General features: G+C 43.8%; 1 protein-coding gene across 7 annotated transcripts in view; it reads left to right on the plus strand.

The window, feature by feature from the left end:
• The window catches only part of LOC126365268 (adenomatous polyposis coli protein-like), a 460427-nt gene extending 452887 nt beyond the window's left edge, over nucleotides 1–7540 (plus strand). For all 7 annotated transcript variants that reach the window (XM_050008130.1, XM_050008131.1, XM_050008129.1 and 4 more), the window contains exons 5-6: nucleotides 29–1765; nucleotides 6653–7540. In XM_050008130.1, coding sequence (XP_049864087.1) covers nucleotides 29–1765; nucleotides 6653–6715 — 1800 coding nt within the window. In that variant the 3' untranslated portion in view covers nucleotides 6716–7540. The remainder of the gene's footprint in view (nucleotides 1–28; nucleotides 1766–6652) is intronic.
• The last annotated feature ends 10578 nt before the right edge of the window (nucleotides 7541–18118 follow it).

An 18118-nucleotide genomic window follows, 5' to 3' on the forward strand; every position in this document is an offset into this window, starting at 1 on the left:
TAACGCAATTTTTGTTTTCATTTTTCAGAAAAAAACGAGCTCTGTCGCCAAACAGGCGCAGAACATATACAGCCAATACGCACAATCTTGGGTGTTCGATACCGACACTACCTCGTCGTCGAAGAACGAATCTCCGTACCTCAAGCTTCCAAATAACAATGTACCGTACGACACTAAGACGTTCAGCTCTCGGAAGCACTCTACTCCAAAGGTCGACATCATCTGCGACGAGCAGAGCCTGGACCAGAAGATGTTCTTGGTGAACCCGACGGTGCACGTGGAGCCCGTCAGCGACGACAGCAACGGCGGCCGCAGCCTCAACTACATGAAGAGCTTCTCGAGGACGCCGTCGCCGGCCGGCGTGTCCGAGAGCTCGTCGCAGGACTCGAGCTTCAACCCGCCCATCTACGAGTGCCTGGAGAGGCTGACGGAGCCGACGCTGTACCGGTCGCGGCTCAACACGGCCATCAGCCTCAACGCGGAGCAGAGCCGCCAGTCGCTCGAGGGCGACGCTCGCGGCACGCTCGACCACGCCAAGTCTTCGCACTCGCTGCGGCCGCGCAGCGACACCTTCAGCAAGGCCGCCGCCGTCGAGGTGCTGCACGTGCCCGAGAAGGTGCAGTACGCCTCGCTCATGGTCGAGCTGCAGCAGGCCATCCGCTCGAAGAAGGAGAGGCTGCACCAGCAGCAGCCCGTGTCGCCGCAGAGCACCTGCGACAGCGTCACGGTCGACGACTGCTCCGAGCCCACGCAGACAGAGTCGAAGGGCAGCAACAGCCTGCAGGGCTCGTCGCTGGACAACTCGCAGCGGACCGAGCCCAAGGGCAGCGACACGGAGTTCTCCAAGGAGCTGGAGGCGGCGCTGCAGCTGATACAGGACCTCGAGTCGCCGAACACGATAGAGACGCCGTCTGAGACGTGCAGGTCGATTAACGGGGCCGAGCTGGCGTTGCCGGGGGGAAGCGCGCCCGTGGTGAGAGTGAAGTGGCGGGACAGTGACGCCAGCGGCAGCGGTAGCACAAAGACGTTGAGCGAGTGCGTGTCGCCGCCAGAGCTGCCGGCAGACTCCTCGCAGGGTAAGGCAACTTCCGTCGTAGTAGTCGCTTCCGCCGGAAGTGGGTCGCAGTCCTCCTCCGGTTACAGCTCGCCGTCTCACGGCAATTCGAAACAGCCCACACCCACATGTTCCAAACCGCCCTCTGTCACTGGTAGCTCTTGCAACCTTGTCGGTGGGGCCGAGCAGCAGGTATCCTACGCCATCTGCAACACGAGTGGAGCTGCCATTATCTCTCTGTATTCTCCGGCGGGCACTACCGAGGCGCCCGCGCCGGAGAAGAAGAAAAGGACACCTCCGCCCCCACCTAAGATAGAGGTGAAGGAGGCTCCCGAGTCGCGCAAGTGCTCGGACGGCGACAGTGTCGCCGTTAAGACAGAGGCGCCCTCCAGGTTGTCACCGGTGAGCGCGGGGAGCAGAGAGAACGTCGTACTGAGGGATGGCAAAGATAAGCCACCTGTAAGGGCTTCCAGCGTTCCCAATGGCAGTAGCTCTATTCCGGAGTTTAAGCTGGAATCGAGCCCGAGCCCTGCGTCGACTCTGAGGGCCAGCACGTCAAAATGGAACGTGAAGTCTCTGCTACGGAAGAAGACCAGCCCACCAATGCTAACTCCAGAACTGGAAGGTGCAATCTTTAAGTCCGAAAGCCTTGCGTACCTTACAGAGCTTGAGCTGCTTGCTAGACACGCCAGAAACAAATCCATACAGAGGGTAAGAAAACAAATACTCAACACTAACCAGACAATACCGATTCTTTCATACTAATCATGGGCTCGATGGTGAAGGTCTGTCCTTTCTGCTGCATTGTTCTACTGATACTAATGTTCCACTAATATTCCTTGCTGGAGTGGTAACATACTTGTATCAACTGCAGTCTCTGATTAAATTCTTTTTCTCCAAATGGATACTAATTATCCTCTTCTGATACTAATCGGACAACAGTAAGTAAGTATGTAGTACAGTTCCTTAATACGGAAGGTCTTCTGACGGATGAGAGATATCTGTGAGATGAAAAAAAAATTAAAAGGGTTTCCCCTACTAATGTCATCACTCATTTCCAGGAGACCAATGTAAGAGAAAACTAAAGCGCCGAATCTTTTTCCTAATTTTCAACTATGTATTCAGTTCTGCTTTCCTGAAGACAGAAATAAGTCTATACACATTTGTATGTCAATTTATGTACATTACAACAGGACGCTGACATTTTTTTAAGCTTTATTCAAGAGTTGTACACTTAAGCTATAAGCTTCTTTCGGCTGCATTGTCATTTTTGAAGCTATATGCAGTTATATAGCGATCTTATTATATGCAATTTTTACATTATATTCCTGTTTGGTTTTGTAACAGTGTGTCGAGTACTTACTTCTGTATCTCACACTTACTTCCGTATCTCATCGATGACATAACTAGAGAGAGAGAAATCGATCTTCAACAATAGACGCTGAGTAATTTTTGTGTAATTTTCGTTTTCTATAAATTTGACAGCTTTACTTGACAGAGGTCAACGATGTTGTAAGGTTACATACACTGATCGACGAGAACATTATGTCCAGCTTTGGCACGGATAACAACGGCGACGCATCGTGGCAGGAAAGCAATCAGGCCCTGTTAGTCACTAGAGGGAGTTGGCACGACATCTGCCCACAAAATCATCTTATTCCCGTAAATTCCGGGAAGAGCGGCAATGACCTGTGACACCACATTCAATCACATCCCAGATTGTTCGATCGGCTCCAGACCTGGCGACCTGGCGAGGCCAGAATATCAAATAGAACTCACCACTGTGTTCCTCGAACCACTCCACCACTCTCATGGCCTTGTGACATGGCGCATTATTTTGTTGAAAAATGCCATTGCTGTTGGGAAACATGATCATCGTGAAGGGGTGTGTGTGTACCAGTATACGGTACTCCTTGGCCGTCGTGGTGCCTTGCACGATCTCCACTGGACTCATGGACGGTCACGTGAATGTTATCAGAGCGTATGGAGCCGCTGCCAGCTTGTCTCCGTTTCGCAGTAAGTGTCCAGGAGCTGTTCCCCTGGAAGACGACGGATTCTCGCCTTCCCAGAGGCATGATGAAGGAAGTAGGGATTCATCGGACCGTGCTGTGCTGTGCTGTGCCGTGCCACTGCACCAAGATCCATTGTCGACAGTTACGTGCCACATTTCAGTGGTAGCTGCCAATGTAGGGGTGTTAAAATTGGCACATGCATGGGGCGTCGGCTGCGGAGGCCCATCGTAAGGACTGTTCGGTGCCCTGTGTGTTCAGTCACACTTGTACTATGCCCAGCATTAAAGTCTGATGTTAGTTACGCCACAACTCGCCGCCTCTCCTGTTTTACCACTCAACCTAGCTAGCGACGCCCTATATCTGTAATTAAGGGTGGTCGCCCAACCCCACGACGGCTGGACGAGGTTATTCCTCGATTTCGCCATCTGTTGAAGACGCTCGAGTACTTCGCTAACACCCGACAAGTCGTGCAGTTTCCGTAAGGATCGTGCCGAGCCTCCAGGCCACATCAATGTGTCCTTAGTCAAACTCAGATAGATCGCCGTCCCCATTCTACACACGGACAGCATGCTCACTGATAATACATATACCGTGCGCGTGTCTGACTAGCAGTCATACTTGGGCAGGTGACGCTGCTATAGCCTGGACGGGTTTGTATCGACAGTAGGTCCTGGTCGTAATGATCTGGCTGATCAGTGTATTTATCTTATTCATCTATGGAAGTGTGTGGTGGTTATGAAGAGGTTTGTGTCACAGACATACATTACTAGATTGGCAAAAACGCTTCTTCTACTGAAGCCAGACGTTTGGTGAGGTGAGATGGCGGCGTCCAGAAGATTGTGTATGGGACTAAAGTGGTTTTCTGAAACGAAATGACGTTCTGAGCTTTAGTCGGTAACATAAACAACTTCTGGTGTTAAGCAAATATTTGCCTACTAGTTGAGTTTAACACATACATTATAGAATAGTATTATGAGAAGAAGATAAAACAAACACACACACACACACACACACACACACACACACACACACAAAACCGCGCGCGCGTTTAAAGCGGACTATAGTTTTCATAAGAACACTCAAATAAATAAAGAACTTGTTACTAGTTACGGCAAATAGCGCGTGCTACGTTTGGAACACTTGCGTAACGAGCACACTATTCAAAGAAAAGCCGTAGTTGATCGAGTTTGGTTACAAACACATAATTAAGCTACGTCTGTTAATAATAGATTTTTAAAACCCTTAAAATATATAAAAATGTTTAAACTCTACCAGTATCTCAGATAAGACAAACTGTCATGTAATTATTTAGACTTACAGACATTACAAAACCAAAAATGCAAAGGATGATTCCAGTGAAGCTTGCATTGAGACCAGTTCCTTTCCTTGTATCTTCCGTCTGCTATATGAAAATTACAGACAGATACACGCATGTATTGACCATTGTGTCAAAACTCAAAATGCAACGTAGTTATCAGTTTATTTACTGATAGAACACTCCTTATAAATGGGAATAAACAGCTGTTTACACGTCCTTTGCGCTTGCCACCATTTGCTTTTCTAAAGGGCTGGCTTCAGTGACACCAGGGACACGGCATGCGATGTTGCCAGTCTGTTAACGTACGTCTGTGCTTTATGCGAGTTGTTTTTGCTTATCGTGTTATTTGTTACCGTGTTCTAAAATTTCGACGAAATTTTCAATAAAATTTTTATGCTTAAGTTCAGTCAGTTCTTTAGGATTTTGTTTGGGTATTTTCGTGTGCGTGTGTGTATTTCTATTCCTTCTGAAACGGTCATATTGAAAATTTCGTCGAAATTTTAGAACATGGTAATACACAACATGATAACCAAGGACTACTCCGACAAACCTATACAAAGAATCTATAACCACCACAAATTCCATAGGTGAATAAGATTATATATACGACTAAAACAGAAACTGTCTACACTGCAAATACAATACACAGAAATGTTTGACAGCTACAACGTCAATATGAGATACGGAAGTAAGTATTCGACACGCTGAAAAAAAAGCAATCAGATATGTAATGTAAAAATTGTAGATACTAATACTGCTATCTAATTCCAGATCGCTTGAAAATGGCAATCGAAATAAGCTTATCATCTAATTTTAAAACTTCAAAAAGTACGAGCAGCGTCGTGGTGTAACATAGGTAAAACTTCTTTACGAGGTACTTACTATTCTGTAGGCCCCGAGGAATACAAAAAACATTCGTGTGTGTTTGCTTTTCAACCATTAATCGCTCCTGTTACAAACAATCACATGGTGTATGCACATTTATTTACCGAGTGAAGGTTTACATTCACTGTGATGAAACACTATCTCCAAACTGAAGAACGATTATCAACGTCGAAGTACACGCCAGAGGCACTTTCAGTTCAGTTCAAGTCAGGTGCTACTCACGCAGACCTCGGGACAGGTTCTGACAGTAAGCTGCACTCATCTTGGAGGCCGCCTTCTCCTTAAGTTCTTACGACACTTACTGCAGGGAAGTAAGGGTTGTAGATTTGGGTTTTACACTCCGTTAATGACAATGTTATTAGGAAGGTGCACAATTCTATTAGGAGAGAGTGTGGAGGAACAAGTTTAAATCGTTTCAAAAGGAACCATCATTCGTCTTAATTACTTAACAAAACTCATGGAAGGCTTTAATATGGACGGCCAAACGGTGTGCTAAGCCACGCTCCTCCCATTCACCTGTCACGGAAATTTATTTTTCTCGATAAGACTATTGCGTATCCTGATCAGCGAAGCAGCCATCGAGAGAAACTTCAGTAATTATGCGAGAACAATATGTTTCCAGCAGCTAAGGACCGATATTTGAATTACTAAGAATCCTGCAGTAACAGCTGTTTGCCCTTGAGCGACAATTTCCATTTCATGGTACTTGTAAAAGCGAAGCTTTTCTCAGTCACTCTCATACTGTATCCCCTTGATGCGCGATTTGTCGCGTTTTGTATGCATTTCGGCCGACTATATTCTTATTAACTTCAATCACGCGCTATAGAACCATGCCGAGCTTGGCAAGTGTTCAGCTTTATAGAACGAGTATTCACATTGTTGTCTTTGCGAACAGTTCAGTTTCACCCTACAATTTATCTTCCTTCACAACAAGCAATGTATCAGTAACACTTTAGCGCAATACGATGTGCATGGTCACTATGAAGAATCATCTGAAATTCGCCTCGAAGTACACTTCCCTAAAAATTCCGAGGCAACAAAATTCACATTTTCCTGGCACTCACGTCCTTCCTCTTACGGATATTAACTATAGTAAATGGGTATTTCAGGAGAAAAATTGCAATAGTTACCTGTTTTCAGGCTTTGATGAATAATTACTTCCGCCCGTGGAGCTTATATCTTCAGGAATACAGATTGTATTATTTCAATAATATTTATTATTACTATTCGTTGCCTTGCTCTTAAATGGAATGCTTTGTTCCCGTAGTTCAATAGAATAGATAGCTATAGTGCCTTTTCGTTCTGTTTTTGACATTAACCTGAAGTAAAATTAGTAACACGTACCATCTGGGAACTGCACTAACTCAACGTTTATATTTTCAGCAAATTGAGCAGCGCGTTCAGCAGCAGATACTGGGACATTCCTCTTCTGAATCTCACTGCTGACATTACAAGACCAAAGGAATTCGTTTATATATTGTGTAATATTTTTTCCATTCTTCCAGTTACTTTTTATATTATCTTATTTCTATTGTACATTAGTCTCATAAGACAATGTAAATATTTAATGTAAGAATACTAATATATAGTAATATAAGTGAGCAAAAAGATACGTCAATCAGCTCGAAGATTGCGAGAATTTTCTAAACAATAAATTCTATTCTTTGTTAGAAATCGTTTGACAGATGTTGCATGCAGAACCAGTACAGAAGAAAACCCGATACAATTATTCGTAAAACACAGTGACAACATTTGGTGCTCAGTTTGTGATCAATCAATGAAAATAGAAATCTTTCACATTAGAAAATATTATGTTTTTTGTATCTGTTATACAGTACTTGTGTGCAAAAGTGTAACATTTCTAAGGAAATACTGAACAGAACTGTGAACAGAACCGTCCAAAAGTGGATTGAGCGTTGTTGTACAGAGAGTTTATTAATATCTGTTGACATGTACAAGAATGATTATAAAATGGCTGGCCCACAGATGTTTAAATACCAGTAGTACCATAGATACGGTACGTATGTAATAACATACTGTTTCCTTAAATAAAAAGGGCCTTTGCTAATGCCCTCTATTTTTAGGATTCCATTTTGTTTCATTAAGGAGTAAACTGTTTCTAGTACAGTGACTAAATACTTTGTAACGATTTTCCTACCAAAATATTTATGACAAACATACATTGTGTGTGAAATTCTGAGTGTCTTCGATAAAAACAATTGTTCAGCTACAGACATTTTAAACGTGGGAATAAAATTAGTTTTTTATTAAGCGTGTGTAGGCATTGGTTCTCTTAACATAGTGTTGCGCTGGCTAAGACCGTAAGTTGGGTAAGTGATATTTAAATGAAACAATTAACCTATGACAGCATTGTGTGTATACACTGCATATATGTTTCGAATAATACCGACACGTTATCTTAATTATTTTTTGACCTGAGAATTATTTTGACATTTGTCAAACATTTAGATAAGGATTTTGTACATAACGTATATATAGCCAGATCTATCCATAGGTGTCAGGCATTGTCAAGTTGAATTATTTGTAGATAGTGTTCTTTAGGAATCTACTTGCTGCTTTCCAACTTGTAAGAAAGTAGGGGTTGCAAAAATAATAATACAACAACTGATTCCTTTTACATTTTTTTCCAAAATTGAGAACTTAGGGTGGCGTAATGGCCCTATTGCAGAAACTTGAACATCAACGGAGTTCAGCCCAGCATCTCCCTTTCTCTAAAATATTTCTGAGTGGCCACGGCATAGCTGAAACTTTCGTACAAATTGGTAACTATTCGTGGTGGTTTGTATCGGTTTCTCTGTTGCTGCGTCTTGGTTGCTGTGCAGTATATACATTGATCTTTATCAAGATCACTGACGTTATTGGTCATTTAAGATTTATATTGTGATATAAAACTAGTTCTACCTAAAACTGTTCTCAGCATAATGTTTGTACAGGGTTTCCCTTCAATTTATACATAAAGTGGCATCTGTTTAAACATTTATTTTCGTCAGTTGTTAGACAAACATGGTAGAGCTACCTTCAACACTTTACTTTCAAACCAAACATGAAGAGTTACATCAATCGCAGAGTTATCATAACGCTCATAGGTAACACAGTAGGAATTTTCTTTGTTCGCAAGACAAAGAAAAACATCAAACTAACTTAGCATAATTACGTTTCATTAACGAAACCTACATCAAAGAGTAATTCATGCTGCATATACCAGTACGTATTGCATTGCATTGCATTGCATTGCAGCCCCTTAGAGTCAACTTTTTCGATGGAATAACGTGTGTCCATTTTTATAAGAGGCTTAATATGCAGTATAAAGTAATTGAAGAATAATGTAACTTATTCAGTCACATGAACTAGAAGTTTGATATCTTACGAGACAAGTCATTAACGAAAGACATTTATCCGTAAATAACAGAAAACCTTAGGACAGACGGCTAGTGAGTGGTAACAATCGGAGGGAACGAGTTTACGTCTGTTAAATACCCGTTTGATGTTTATTCTTTATCAACACCGTTCGAAAGAGACAAACTCTTAACAAATCAGATTCCTCGACATTCTCTCTCACGGTATCAGATATGAGCCTTGTCTCTGTGTTACCACATAGTTCCTTCTCAAACCATTGTGTTCTGTGTAAGCGATTGGCCAAATGCTTGGCATACGCTCACAAGAGGATTGCTGCACTACCGCCCGTCTATACACACACACGTCACAAAATAATTCTGCTTATCCCTGGACTAATATTATTAAACAAAAAAAGAATTATTACATAGTACAATAATTGTCCGAAGAAAGAATTAGTACAGTTGCTTAAATGGGATTATTCAATAGTTCGTCACTATTGTGCCAAATGAAGCCGTAACTGTTCTGTACAGTTTCAAAATACAGATACAGTTCCAGGCCAAGAGTACCTACAGAGAAAATCTTTATTTAATTAGTGGTATTTATTAACATGCACTCCAGCGGAACACGACCTACTCATGAAAAGTCAAAGTGCCTCGCATGCGTCTGTTGCTTGAAACATTAAGGAGAAGACCATCGACAGGGAGGGAGACTATCTTCTGTATACGAGGTAAGTACTATAGCACATCAGATGCTTGGAATTCGGTTGCAGGAGCAACAGAGCTCTCCTGTCAATGTCCACTTGTCCTAAGTTGTGTGTCGCTGTTTAAATAAATCGCAAAGGAACAAGTACCAAACGGGTTATTCGGAGCGTCCATGTGTCACTGTTCCTGAATAGTATCTACCATCGTGTAGAGAGCTACTTTCCAGTGTAGTATAGAGACAAGTCCACAGCTAATTTTTTATCCAACAGATAGGTCTCTTTCCATATACAGTCAATAGTGTTCATAGCAACAGCGAAGCACTTTCACAATCGTCTTGTCTTATGACGCTTTTACATTGATGGCATAATTTTCGGTTTAAATGTTTCGTAAATAAATAGCGAAACATGTGTTAGTTTTACTTGTTACAGGAAGTAGTAAAAAGATGTTAAGACTCTTGTATCAGTAAATATTTATAAATAATATGCGCGAAACTTCAGCTATGTAGGTCTCTTCCAAAACCGACACACCAAAGTGGCCCTCATTATTAACATTAGCTGTAGCTCCTAACCTGGAAATGGAAAATATAAGAATTAATTCCTTACCAACAATTCTGGCTTCGATATAATGGAGAAAGCTAGTAAGAAAAAACGGAACAATACGTTTACGTGCCTCAGTATCGGAAAATGACAAAATGAGTAACGAGGAATTAACCATAAATGTTCAGAAATGCATCTCTAAGCACCAAAACTTAAACTCCAGAACTGACAGGAAAGTTGGTTCGCAAGGACAGTCTATTTGAAAGAAGCTCGCCGTTAGTGACTAACTCTAAAGAAACTTTCAGTGAACTCTGTGCATCTTAAGAGAGATTAATTTGAGGAAAAAAGATTGGGTAGCCCTCTGCAGACACTAAAAAATGTGCATCATCAAGATTTACTTTGCTAATCCAGAATAAGAAAAATAAGGAATCGGTCCTGCCAATGTATCGCGCACACTTCAAAATATTCCACACGCTCCAGCGACATAACTTCGCAGGATGACGATGACAGTTTATGACTACAGTGTAAAGAAATACTTCACCATACCGTTGTGACAATTGTAACGTTATTTTAGGCTTCCTCTGTACAACTTCTGCGAAAACTGAGGATCTCAAAGGTATGTACATAAATATGACCGGCCGCTGTGACCGAGCGGTTCTAGGCGCTTCAGTCCGAAACCGCGCTGTTGCTACGGTCGCAGGCTCGAATCCTGCCTCGGGCAAGGGTGTGTGCCTTATGTTAGTTGGGTTTAAGTAGTTCTATCTAGGGTACTGACGTCCTCAGATGTAAATTCCTATAGTGCTTAGAGCCATTGGAATATAAATACAATAGGAAGCATATTTGTATTTTCTGTAATATAGAACCAGTGCTGCTAAGTTTTATGTCGTACGCTTTTCTGAAAGTTTTGGCAGGAATATGAGAAAGTCCCATATCCTTTTTAGCAGTAATTGCAATGAGTTATTGGAAATAGAACATGATAGTCCATGGAAACGCTTACCAGATACGTAAACCTTGAAAACAATTTCAATCCTGTGATTCATTAATGCAGTTGCTTTAACTTTTCAGTACTTTGTCTCTAAATTAACTTTCTCTTTAATTCATAAAGCTCCATGTAAAGTTAGTTATTAGTTCATCATTATGTTCGCACTTGCTATATCAAATGTGTATTAACTTATGGACAGAGGGTGATATTACACGGCGGTTCTGCTGTCCGGGATATTTAAAAATTAAAATTTTCTTCATCTGTTACATGTCCTCCTCCGTAGTGGATGACTGTTTTGTTTATTTTAGAATTATTCACCGAATACATTTCTGCATTGCATAGTTCGGCAAATTCCAAACAGGGGCACTTAAATTAATTTTCATATAACCTTAGTGACCTATGGTAAATTAGTCACAATCTTTAAAGAACAGAACATGCTTTTGCAATTAAAAGTGGAGGATGACAAATTGGCATTCTCCTCGTAGCTAGAACATAGGTACTATACAAACTGCTGTCGCGTCAACGTGGTCTATGGATAAATCTGCACTCCTGGCTCGCTGCTAGATGGAACAGACTAGTCCCGAACAACGGTCGCATCCACTACTTCCCATACCTCTGTGTACATTTCATACCATTCATCGAATATAAACCAAAATTTAACGAAAAGCAAAAAAGAGCAAATTACTGAATTTTTGTTCCCCCGACATCTGCGACACGTTTAAGACATCAAGAGGAGACAAACCGACACAGTAATTATCGTCCACCAACAAGGTATTTATTATGGTCTGTAGCGGCAGAGGTGCTCGTTTTCTTCATATTTCCACTGTTCTCCAAAAATCTACAAAACCCGCAGGTGTATCCTAACTAGCACGTGAAATACGAACAACGCGTTGTGAAAGGAACTGCATTACTTAATACGTATATAACTAAACATCTTAAGAATTGAATGTCCTACGCTGCCAATGTTAAATGATCAAAACTTTTGACTCCTTCTCTTGGAAAGTTTCCAAGACACCAATGCCAAAATTTCCGTCATTAATGATTATTAGAAAAAAATTTCATATGAGATGTCTTATGATATTTTTCTCAAACTCTTAATTTTTGTGGCGGAATAAAGGAACATAAAACCAAACAACGTAGGATACCTTGCTATTGTAGTTCTATATGTGTTGAATTTAATTCTTAGCACGCTGTGAAAATTTCATGTTTCTGTCTTCGTACTTTTCGAGATGTGTCATTAATAGTCTCGAAAAATTGAGGTTAGAAGTTTTTAAATTTAACTGAAAACTTTTACACGGATGTACAGTTCTGACCCTTTAATGCAATAGATTTTTGTTCTGGCCCATTATCTGTGTTCTCTTCAGTGTAACAATCGCCCAATTCTTGCCATCATCATCTCCCTCTTGCTTCTCGTGTCATTTGCTGAGTGAGCAGCAAACACTACGTGGCCTACACGAAGCACATCCAGTTTTCGCAGACTTCAAGCTGTGTTCACCCTAATGTCACACCGACCTTCTCGAGAACCTCCAATCTCAGACCACTTTACACTCGTGAGGCCAACAAAAACATTTTTTAGGCACACGGCACCCCACAACATTTTTGTAGGCATTGATCACATTCTGGGTCTTCCCATGCAAAATTTTCTCTGGTAGCTCTGGCTTTTAAAACTCAATCGCACGTCAGATTTAAAAAAAGATTACTTGAAGGTCTTAAAATTGTCTGTTTTTAGTACGTGAGGTATCGCAGTATCCGGTAAAGTCTAAATAGGCTGGAACAGAAAACACTAAATGCCCAATTTCATCTGACCTACAATCTTTCCTTAATACACTCCTGGAAATGGAAAAAAGAACACATTGACACCGGTGTGTCAGACCCACCATACTTGCTCCGGACACTGCGAGAGGGCTGTACAAGCAATGATCACACGCACGGCACAGCGGACACACCAGGAACCGCGGTGTTGGCCGTCGAATGGCGCTAGCTGCGCAGCATTTGTGCACCGTCGCCGTCAGTGTCAGCCAGTTTGCCGTGGCATACGGAGCTCCATTGCAGTCCTTAACACTGGTAGCATGCCGCGACGGCGTGGACGTGAACCGTATGTGCAGTTGACGGACTTTGAGCGAGGGCGTATAGTGGGCATGCGGGAGGCCGGGTGGACGAACCGCCGAATTGCTCAACACGTGGGGCGTGAGGTCTCCACAGTACATCGATGTTGTCGCCAGTGGTCGGCGGAAGGTGCAGGTGCACGTGCCCGTCGACCTGGGACCGCACCGCAGCGACGCACGGATGCACGCCAAGACCGTAGGATCCTACGCAGTGCCGTAGGGGACCGCACCGTCACTTCCCAGCAAATTAGGGACACTGTTGCTCCTGGGGTATCGGCGAGGACCATTCGCAACCGTCTCCATGAAGCTGGGCTACGGTCCCGCACACCGTTAAGCCGTCTTCCGCTCACGCCCCAACATCGTGTAGCCCGCCTCCAGTGGTGTCGCGACAGGCGTGAATGGAGGGACGAATGGAGACGTGTCGTCTTCAGCGATGAGAGTCGCTTCTGCCTTGGTGCCAATGATGGTCGTATGCATGTTTGGCGCCGTGCAGGTGAGCGCCACAATCAGGACTGAATACGACCGAGGCACACAGGGCCAACACCCGGCATCATGGTGTGGGGAGCGATCTCCTACACTGGCCGTACACCTCTGGTGATCGTCGAGGGGACACTAAATAGTGCACGGTACATCCAAACCGTCATCGAACCCATCGTTCTACCATTCCTAGACCGGCAAGGTAACTTGCTGTTCCAACAAGACAATGCACGTCCGCATGTATCCCGTGCCACCCAACGTGCTCTAGAAGGTGTAAGTCAACTACCCTGGCCAGCAAGATCTCCGGATCTGTCCCCCATTGAGCATGTTTGGGACTGGATGAAGCGTCGTCTCACGCGGTCTGCACGTCCAGCACGAACGCTGGTCCAACTGAGGCGCCAGGTGGAAATGGCATGGCAAGCCGTTCCACAGCACTACATCCAGCATCTCTACGATCGTCTCCATGGGAGAATAGCAGCCTGCATTGCTGCGAAAGGTGGATATACACTGTACTAGTGCCGCATTGTGCATGCTCTGTTGCCTGTGTCTATGTGCCTGTGGTTCTATCAGTGTGATCATGTGATGTATCTGACCCCAGGAATGTGTCAATAAAGTTTCCCCTTCCTGGGACAATGAATTCACGGTGTTCTTATTTAAATTTCCAGGAGTGTAGATCTAGAACTCTATGGAATGCATTAATCTTGTTGGCCAGATGAAAATGAGGAGCCCTACAGCGTCTGTGCTGCTGAGTTGTTTTCCACCCCCCCTCCTCCCCGGTCTCTCTCTCTCTCTCTCTCTCTCTCTCACTCACTCACTCACTCACTCACACACACACACACACACACACACACACACACACTGATCGCTTGTCATTACTGAGAAGAAACGCACTCGAACTGGAGTGGGTTATGAGAGGAAATTTGTCCCAGCAGTATTCAAAAGAACCATCCCAGAGTTAAAATACTCAGAAAAAATCCTAAACTAAAACAGCCGTACCGTGATTTTGAATTCTGCTTATTTTGAATAAAGCCGGGCTTTCCTACGAGCAGGAATATTGCATCACGTATTACGTAATGCTCCCGGCGTCCCCTCCACAGTGGCAAAAATAATGAAAGTGTTTTCCGATAGCGCGCAGTCAGCAGTATTCTGAACGAGTCTAAATCGTTGTACGCTATGTTCTATTGAGGCAAATGCTCCAAGTTATGTAAAAGTACGTGTGCAAAACTCATACAAAGGTGCCAAAAAGTAAAAGTGCGTATCAGTGCCCAGGTATTAATTGGCGCACTCTCAATAACATATTGCTGACGGTTTTTCTGAGCTTCACATAAGCCTGGAGCAAATAACTCTTCTCCTCATCGTCCGTTGTATATTGAGGAATCAGTTTTTCTTTTCTCCCACTTGGTCCATAAACAGCGTACAGACAACAACACTTTGTTTGAAGTAACAGTATTTGAACACACTTCCCAGACAGCATGCGTCGACTGAATGCGCTTGCGGATTCTTTTGCGGAGAAAACACGATGCGCAATGTATTTAAGTTTTGCGTCTCTGCCTACGCAACATGCCCAGTTCCTTTTATCGTTCTATTGAGCCGGGAGCATAGTACACGTCATAATGTGCTGTGCTGTCCTGTCCTGTTCAGGCGGGGCAAAATTCCTATACCTAGGAAAACAAGGCTTAGTCTAGTGCGTCAATAGCTACACGGACTGTGTGAATTTCGGCAGTTGGACCAGCTGCACTGGGATAGGCGGCTGTTGGATGTTTGAGTCAGTGTCGAGTTATTCCAGATCCACCGGATGCGAAAGGTGAGTCGCGTAGCATGTGTGCTGGAGATTGCAATGGGTGTGTGTGTGTGTGTGTGTGTGTGTGTGTGTGTGTGTGTGTGTGTGTGTGTGTGTGTGTGTGTGTGGGCGGCGAAACAAATTGCGAATACATAGCCTGCTAATCACGTATCGTACTAAGAGGGCCGCCGAACTTAGTCATCTTCCGTCCGACGGATCACCATCAAATGCTCTCTCTGCCCAGAGGACTTGAAATTAATCCAGAACATCAGCACAAATACTGACGATTAGAAGTTAATGCCGCCATATTTCTCTCTCTTGCCCGTTAAAGTTACCTTACAAAGGAAAATTGGAGAATATTGGCTCAATTTAATCTAGCATCGTCTTAAAGATGCATTCAGTTGTTGAGAAACAGATGAAATCTCTAAAACTGAACAAACCTCCAGGGACCAATGAAATCCCTACGTTTGTTACCTCTCTCTTATCCCATCCCTCGAACAAGAAACTGCCCAGAGGTTAGAAGAAAGCACAGGTTACACCTGTCTACAACAAGCGTAGCAGAAGTTATCCACTAAACTTCCGTCCAGTACCCTTGATATCCGTTTGTTGTACAATCTTAGAAAATATTCGGAGCTCCACGCTAATGAGGCATCTCTAGAACGACGACTTTCTCCACGTCAATGAGAATGACTTCCGTAAACGTCTGTCATGAGAAGCACAAGTCTTCCGTTTCTCATATAACATCCCGAAAGGCATGAATAAAACCAGTAAGGTAGGTGGACTGTTTCTTGACTTCAGGAAAACTTTTCAGTTAGAACCACACCTACACTTATTATCAAAAGTACGATCATACGGGATATCAAGCGAGGCTCGGGGCTTCATTCAGGATATCTTCATAGGGAGGACGCAGCATGTTATTTTGGCTGTATAGTCACCGAATTTGTGGAACTACACTCGGCAGTGTCCCAGCGACTTTGGTTGAGACTCTTACTTTTTATGTTGTATCTGAACGACCTTGTAGACAATATTTGTAGTAACCTCAGACTTCTCGCAGATGATGTGGTTATCCATAATGAACTCAGATCTCGATGAGATTTCAAAGTGTTGCAAATATTGGCATCATATTTTAAATGTTAAGAAATCTAAAATTGTGCGGTCCTCAAAACGAAAGAAACGTTGTAATACATGACTGCAGTATTAGTGATCACAACAGGAAGCAGTCATTTCATACAAATACGAGTGTTGGACAAAATACGGAAACATTGCGATAAACGCGTGGTTGAATATAAATGCAGATTGTAACCAAGCCTGCAGGTTGTGCTGGTGTATTTGTCCAAGTACGGCGTCTGAGCAATGTTCTCGATATACTGCAAGTGTCAGTCGTGGTCAGAATGTGTTCTGTGTAGTTGAGAGTGCATTGCTTCGGAGCTGAGTGAGTCCAAACTAGGGAAAACGGTTGGTTTTCGTAAGGTGTGGTGGTGGTGGTGGTTAGTGTTTAACGTCCCGTCGACAACGAGGTCATTAGAGATGGAGCGCAAGCTCGGGTTAGGGAAGGATTGGGAAGGAAATCGGCCGTGCCCTTTCAAAGGAATCATCCCGGCATTTGCCTGAAACGATTTAGGGAAATCACGGAAAACCTAAATCAGGATGGCCGGAGACGGGATTGAACCGTCGCCCTCCCGAATCCGAGTCCAGTGTGCTAACCACTGCGCCACCTCGCTCGGTTTTTCGTAAGGTGCAGGTGCTTCAGGAACCAAGGTACTTGGTGTTTCAGAAGGCACAGTATCATAGATTTATACCGTTTGAAGGGGAAATGGAAAAACATCACCCGCTAAGTTACACGTCGGACGGAATTGTGGGTTGCGTGATCGTGACGGACGCACATTGAAGAGGATTGCGACGAAAAATAAGACAACAGCTGCAAAAATCGCTGCAGAACTGAATGTGGCACTCGCGAACCCTGTCAGCGTCAGAACACCACGAAATGAGCGCCATACGCACGAAATTGCTGCGCGAGTGGAGTTCCGCAACCACCCATCCGCTATGCAAATGCCCGTAACAGATAAACGTGGTGCTGAAGCAATAAATCTGGGCCACAGAGAAACGGAGGAACTGTTATTTGGTCGGATGAATCTTGTTTCACACTATTTCCAACTTCTGGCCGAGCTTACGTTCCAAGAGTAAAACATGGCGGCGGTTGATTTCGGCAGTAAATTACACTACTTAATCTAATTTAAACTAACTTAGGCTAAGAGCAAAACGCAGCAGCAGCAGCAACACACACACACACACACACACACGAGCGCCCTCGAGCGCGTGCTCTAGGGAGGACTCGAACCTCCGACGGGGTTAGACGCGCGAACGTTGACAAGACGCCTAGACCGCATGGCCACATCGTCCAGGACAGTTCTTGGTGAGCACGAGGATGAATTGTGGCATCTATCCTGGCCACCACAGTCGCCATAGATACGCCGATGACTGGATGCTGGTTGTGGGACACTGACATTTTGAAGAAACGAAAGCTATCTTAACATCTGGTTTGAAGATGATGGGGAATATACTTTCGGATATGAAAACTGCAACCACCCCACCAAGACAGAGATAGCTTGCTTTCATTTGTGCAACAGAGTGGTAAATAGCTGGTTCCAGGTCTATTCTGGCGGCAGAGTACTTCACCAAAATCAGCACCCAAAATATCTCTGCTGATGAAATTCTGCGCTCTTCAGCAGTTGGTCTAGTCTACTCTACTATGGGAAATGGTGCTCCTGTAATGGTAAGCAGCGCACGCACAAACTCTCAACGCACCGCTGAACAACACAATGGCATTGGTGTCGATGAAAATTTATGCTTGGGCCGGATCTCGAACCCAGATCTTCCACTTGACCACTTCGTCCACCAGAGCACGCTCCCC

The sequence above is a fragment of the Schistocerca gregaria genome, chromosome 1 (assembly GCF_023897955.1).
Source record: "Schistocerca gregaria isolate iqSchGreg1 chromosome 1, iqSchGreg1.2, whole genome shotgun sequence".
NCBI classification, from domain to species: domain Eukaryota; kingdom Metazoa; phylum Arthropoda; class Insecta; order Orthoptera; family Acrididae; genus Schistocerca; species Schistocerca gregaria.